This window comes from Apaloderma vittatum, unplaced genomic scaffold (assembly GCF_000703405.1).
Source record: "Apaloderma vittatum isolate BGI_N311 unplaced genomic scaffold, ASM70340v1 scaffold14203, whole genome shotgun sequence".
In the NCBI taxonomy this organism is placed as follows: Eukaryota; Metazoa; Chordata; class Aves; order Trogoniformes; family Trogonidae; genus Apaloderma; species Apaloderma vittatum.
The window spans coordinates 675-7,445 of NW_009707580.1; the positions used below are offsets into that span (position 1 = coordinate 675).

The 6,771-nt window shown below is 38.7% G+C and overlaps 1 protein-coding gene across 3 annotated transcripts; it reads left to right on the plus strand.

Annotated features, from left to right (window-relative positions):
* Positions 1–4,492: 4,492 nt before the first annotated feature.
* GREM1 (gremlin 1, DAN family BMP antagonist) lies at positions 4,493–5,175 on the plus strand. 3 transcript variants are annotated; one of them, XM_009866266.1, is made up of 2 exons: positions 4,498–4,615; positions 4,733–5,052. In XM_009866266.1, exons 1-2 carry the CDS (start codon positions 4,498–4,500, stop codon positions 5,050–5,052), a joined length of 438 nt encoding a protein of 145 aa, XP_009864568.1. The 3 variants fall into 3 exon arrangements, with proteins under 3 accessions (XP_009864567.1, XP_009864568.1, XP_009864569.1); XM_009866267.1 differs by having other exon boundaries at positions 4,498–4,524; positions 4,735–5,052; XM_009866265.1 differs by having other exon boundaries at positions 4,493–5,175.
* The last annotated feature ends 1,596 nt before the right edge of the window (positions 5,176–6,771 follow it).

The window sequence follows — 6,771 nt, forward strand, 5'->3', positions numbered from 1 at the left end:
TGTATTGAAATTCTACCAAACAGAGATATTATTTCTTCTGTCTTGATCTCAGGAAAAAAAAATTAATATATATGGTTCTCTGGGAATTGCTACTGCTATGCCTTTTTGTATATTTAAAAATACAGATATATGAACTATGAAAACATTACATAACGCTATTTCTGTAATTCATATATAATAAGCCAGGCGTAAAATTGTTCTGATCCTTTGGGACATAAACCACTTTGATTTTCTCATTAGTCCAAGGGTTGTGTTTTGCCTCTTTCTTTGGTTGGTATTTGAAGCCCACCAAATACATTTATACTTTTTTAGGTCTTCGTCAGATTATTTTTCATGTTTTCTGTGAAGCACATGAGTCCACGGCTCATCATAATATTTTTCCCAGTAAATATGGTTCACAGATGAAATTATGGTCCTGCTGAGGTCTGTGAGAATTTTGCTGTATATTTCAACAGAACCGGGATGCCATTCAGTTCTTTTAAACAAGTTGCTTTGTGCTAAAAATTTCGGTAATAACTTTCTGACTCTGCCTGGGAAGTCATATGCAAAATCTGCTAACGAACTGACATACGGAGATCCTTAATTTATAGCAGAATATGTATAAATGAAAAATTAATGGCTTAATTGCATGAAGTAATAAACCTGAAAGAATTTACACCTCTATATGAACGGTTCCTAGTATTAATTCATGGAACTCCTAGTCTGTTTTAGATGATGAGATGCCAGGCTCTAGATAAACAACATACAAGGTGATATGAATGTTGGGGCCCAATCCTGCTCCTGTTTGAAGTCAGCAATAAAACTTCCCTTGGCTTTAGGACTAAGAGCTTACAGATGATGAAAAGTAGAATTCAGTTAAGCAGTGAAACACAGAAAAATAATTTTTTTCAAGTTTTTTGTTACTTAAAAAAATAAATATGAATTCTAACGGATCTGTCTCAATCTAAACAAAATAAGTGGGAATTGACCATTTTGGTTAGAGTCACCGGTTCTTCAAAGGATTCTCAAAAGGATTTCTAGTTATGTCAGTGCAGCAGCTGGTATTAAGTACTGAAAATTTTACAGAAATTTGGAATATAAGCTTTTACAGCCTGATTCCTCACAGCTCACAGCTCCTACCCCAGCTCCAGAGATATTACTTCCACAGAGTTATGGCCATGATAAGGAAAAAGCATTTACTTCAGGAGAAATTTCTTTTTGGTAAACTTTTGGGTATGGTAACACTGATTTAGCTGCTTGTACTCTTCCATGTTCTATTTTCTTGCAGTAATAAAAAAAAAAAGAGTGTTAAGGAAAAATTCACAAACACTAATTCATAGATGGATAAGCCACACTGGTTCCTAGTGTAAGGGAATAGAGGTGTTGCCTTCCCTCAGCAGCAGATGCATTGCCTTGGGACCAGAGGTGATGCAGAATGCCTGCACTGCATTCTGGCTGCTTTCCATACTGAGACACACCTCCTCATTTTCCATTTTATATTGCATGTTTTAAAAATAATCCTTTTTTTTTTTTTTGCAATAAACGTTTAATAAGTTGCAATTAAAAGAAGGCCCTGCTTGAGCTGCTGTGGGGGTCATGCAGTTCATGAAGCCTCTTCTGTGGGTATATGTTTAAACTGTATTTATCCCTAAATTATTGCATTACTTTTACTTTTAGATGTGTGTTTTGGAAGTAACCATAACAAGTGTTTTTTGCTGAGTTGTTAATTTTCATTTGAATTACAATTTCTTTTATGAGCATGCTATATAGCTTCTGCCTTTAAGGCTGGAAACCAACGCAGTGCAAAATTACCTTTCCCTCTTCAGCTTAGGATCATACTGGAACGCGTGCATGCATTTCCTTAGGAATAAGTGCACGCTTAATAAAGATGCCTGGATCTGCGATACAGATCTTACAACAGTAAACATTACCATCAAATTTTCCCCCAATTTCCATCTCAAAGTACACCTCATTTTCACATGACTAGACCTTACTATGTCATCAATTGCACATTTACAGAAAAAAAAAAAGTGAAGCAATGTGGAGGTCATCAGTTTTAGGAATAGAAGTAGTCCAGGAATATGCATGTTGGTGGAACTTCAACTCAGTTATGGAACACTAAAACAAACACCTGAAGTTTCCAGGCACTGCTTATAAACTAGCAATTTATTTTCAATTGCATGTGATGACTGTTTTTTTTTCTTTTAGGGCTTTGGCACCATGTTGAGTAAATAAAGTTCATATTAAAATACTGTCTAAATACAGCATGGGTATACAGTCACCAGAGAAATAGGAATAGTTTTGGAAGGAGTCATTCTGGTCTCTTGAGGACATAAGAAGAAATGTGTTTAAATAACATTCAGGTTGTAATAGAAAAGGGGAAAAAACAGCGAATGTGAAGTCCAAGCTGACACTTGAAATTATGTTGCATTAGTCTTCAATTAGAATTCCTAATTTTTTTTTCCTATGTCAGAACCTTAAGGTTATTAAAATTGCATGTTCTGTGCCACACTTCACTTAGATATTAAAAGCAGCCTTTCCAAGTTGTCGGTTGGAGTCAGCAATAATGTCATTCTTACAGGTCTCACTTGAAGCCTGAGGCTTCTGCCAAACATAGGACATACTAACATAAATGTACCTAAACATAAATGAATAAAACAAATACATATATTTATCATACACATAATAAATTCTAGGTGCTCTAACAATCTGTGGAGAAACACTTAAAATATTAGATCCACAAGCAAATCCCTCAATACAATGGAACCTCCTATGATCCTTTTCCACTCCAGTAATTCCTTTCCCAGTCCACTTGGTGAGAAACGCTTTTTGAACAGTGAAATACAACATTTCTTTTCTCCATGTGACTGGAAAGACCTAGTAACTGTGAAATTAACAGTTATCTTTTATAGAAAATGGTACTTTGGAGCCTCTGCTGAGTCTCTAGCTGGCCCTTACAGCGCCGGCATTTGGCTGCTTTCCTGCCTAGTTGTGTGGTCTCAGGCAGAGCGGATAAAGCCATCCAGGACGGTGTCCTTGGTTTCACATGTTTCTTGGCTAGTAACACAAGCAGGGCTCTTCAGTTCAAAGGCTAATTTGTCCCTTGTTGACAACATGAGTCAAATAAGTGATACTCCAAGCAGGTAGAAGACACCAACTACCTTAGGGATTTTTTTGTTTTTGTTTGTTTGGTCCTTTTTTTTTTTTTTTTTTTTTTTACAATTCTTCCCCTTTTTAATGCATGTGCCTCCTTGCAGTTCTTCTGTTTTAAATTTTTTTTGCAAGCACTCTCTCATTTCTGGTGGCTTCTTCTAAGCTCCCACAGGGAGGGTCCCCTGTGAAGCTCACTCCCTGGTTTGTCTGTCTCGCTGCCACATCCTTGGCTTTCTAGAACAATGTGGAGACCATGGTACTTCTGGAAGGGGGAAAAGTGTGACTGCTGATGGGTTTCTTCCTGGCCAGTTGGTGTCTTGAGCTGACTGTATGGGTTCTCAGAGCTTTGGGAAGCACCAGAGATGGTGGAATGAAGGAAAGAAGAAAGGCTGTTCCTATGCTATTAATTAGTTTGGAGCAGGGGTGCACTTTTGAAGAACCTGATAGTCTCCACTTAACTGCACTTCTTATAGTAGTTTGTTTATTTTTTTCGTGCACAAACTACACGAATATTAATGCTGTATATCAAATTCTGCTGTCCTCATATGTCCTTTCAATATCATGCTGCATGCATATAATGAATAAAACTCAGAGATCTGAAGAATTCTTAACACTGTGTCTGCATCTGTATAATTTTTGTCGAGGATTCAGAGTGTAATTTGAAATTACAGATGCATCTCTTTTAACTTATACCTAAATATTCTTTTATGTTAGTTGCTTGTCTTGTTGCACATCTCTTATCTTAAGCATCATTACACTCAGACACATTGGACCACTTCAGAGGTGCAGTGTGACAGAGCTTGGTGTGCTGTAGTTCAGACCACAACTGGATGCACATTACATTCTGGATATATATTCTGCAAGAAGCTGTACAAGGCTTCCGAGTGCTTTAAGGAACACATAGCTAGACTAGATTTCCTGAGTCAGAATTTAGTCCTCTGGTATTGTAGATAGCTATGTCTTATAAATCCTTGTGTAGCATAAAATCTGTTCTTCCACCAGCACAAGTGAAGAGCAACCTTCCCTAAATCAGTGAGCTATAAGGAGGAGTGAAAACTCTTAAGTAGGGTAGTATATATGGAGAAAAGAGCTGGAAATGATGCTGGAAAAGATACACAAAATGAAATTCTGTTTGGATTTACTTCAGCCTCTGAGTTTCCATCCCTGTATATGAAAGCTTTTATCACTTGGTAACAGGGAAGCAGTTTTCCAGCTGGTAAAGGCTAAATGGTTGTCTTTTACATGTGTGTGCTCACACACACACACATTTCTTTTATGGAACTGAAAAATTTACTGCATACCTGGCTTCTCTTGATATCCGAAATCCACAACTGTGCCTTCTTCCCTCAATTTCCTCCATGCAGGATGGTCCGCACACTGTATGCCGTTGGTGCTGTGTTTCTTCTGATGGGATTTCTGCTACCGACAGCAGAAGGGAGAAAGAGGAATCGTGGATCCCAGGGTGCTATCCCTCCTCCTGACAAAGATCAACCCAATGATTCAGAGCAAATGCAGACACAGCAGCAGTCGGGCTCTAGGCATCGAGAACGAGGAAAAGGCACCTCGATGCCTGCTGAAGAGGTGCTGGAGTCTAGTCAGGAGGCATTGCACATCACTGAGCGCAAATACCTAAAGCGGGATTGGTGTAAAACTCAACCCCTCAAACAAACTATCCACGAAGAAGGCTGCAACAGTCGTACCATTATCAACAGGTTCTGCTACGGCCAATGCAATTCCTTCTACATTCCCAGGCACGTCCGTAAAGAAGAAGGCTCCTTCCAATCTTGTTCCTTCTGCAAGCCCAAGAAATTCACCACCATGACTGTTACGCTCAATTGCCCTGAGCTTCAGCCCCCGAGAAAGAAGAAAAGAATCACCCGAGTTAAGGAGTGCCGGTGTATATCTATTGACTTGGACTAAACTGAGAGAAGCGCAGCGATTGCACTCTGACTGTATGCAATCACTGCCAGGGTGAGAGCAAGTGGCATGAACTAGCATACCTTTGAAGCTGGACGAAATTGAAAGGAACCTAGGGAATTACCTAAAACAAGTGAAAAAAACCCGAAAAAAAGAAAATAATGATTGTATGGGAAAGGCACGCATGTGTGTGTTTGTGTGTAAGGGAGGAAATAGATGTGTACAAGCAAATATATGAATGTTCACCATGACAAACAAATTTAACAGGGGTATGAGACATTAAAAAAAAATCTATTTACCTGCAGTCATGAATTAGGTTTCTTAGTGTATATTCACATTTTTGCTGATGCTGGGAAGTGGAGCTGTGGCTTTTGCTAATGTTCACCTGCCATGATATTTGCTTGTACTGTATTAAGAGAAACATCAAAGTAAGAGGGCAATATATTTGAAAGCATTAATCTATTCTTAAATATGAAGTAGGCAAAATGCAGTTTAAAGCACAGCAAAACCATCACTGAAAATAGCAGCTGTATCAAGAGTTTGTAACATGCGTGTTCCAAAAAGTAACTGTAATCCAAAAGCCATGTCTGGAGAACAATGGGGGGACATGGGAGTGTTGAAAAGTCACTATAGGTGGATGGAAAACAGAGCTACAGCAAGTTAGAAAGCAAAAGGCCAAAGCAAGTAGACAGGGAGAGTACAAAAGGGAGTAGAAAAAGGAAAGATACATAAATAGGAAGACAGAGGAAAGGATATTGTCTTCCGTTTACGTTTTGCTTTAATTTATATACTTAGTCATATATTACATAAATTAAAGAGAAACTATATGCAAGGTTATAAAATATACTTCTGAAATCTAATGGCTCTCTAAATCAATCAAAACCTGTTCTTGTGCCACTAGATCCATTTGACATCTTTTATTTCTGCTATCAGTTATTCTTCATATCTACATATATATGTATATGCAGTATCTTTTAGTCATTGGTATCCATATGTACATACGATGAGTATGCATACTCCATTGTGTGTATCCGAACTCTCTCCTCTTTTTCTCACACATACATAAAAAACATACATAACCACAGCACAGAAATCTTGCTAACCAAGATCAAGTACAGAATGGCAGTAATTTAGTACATAAAGAGCAAAGCAAAAATTAAAACAAGCATCATGTGACTGCAAATGCAATAACCACACAAGAGACAAAAGACACGACATTCATGACTAGTAAACATTGCATTGTTATTGTTATTTTAGCTTTGCCACAGGCATGCAGTTTGTTGAAAAAGAGATGCAGAACTTTGCCAGCAATAATCCTCTTTTTATATCTTTTACCACTGACTTGCATTTAAACTGGATTTGGACTAAGTAAAGAGAATTTCCTGAAAATTAAGGGCTAACTGCCCCTCTCATTTGGGGGGAAAAAACATAAAAGGGGACACACTACTTCCAGCAGCTAGATGAATCTCACCTGTGAGGATATCCTGCCTTCTCTTTCCTTCAGGATTAGGAACTTAAATTTGATCAGGGCTGTAGGTTTTGGCGAAAGCACAGAAGGTCCTGTAAAAAAGTTGGCTTAGCGAGGTGGACCCTGGGCAGTCGGATGCACAAGGCAGCCCTTCCACGCACCGTACCCTGGCTTTTTGGGGATGGGAAGCCTGGGGGTTGTCCCACCGGCTGCATCTCCTGGGTGCCAGCTTGGCAAGGGTGCTTTCCAACCGG

Coding starts and splice junctions, on each gene's coding strand:
- GREM1 (XM_009866265.1), top strand. CDS start 4,498: ATGGTCCGCACACTGTATGCCGTTGGTGCTGTGTTTCTTCTGATGGGA.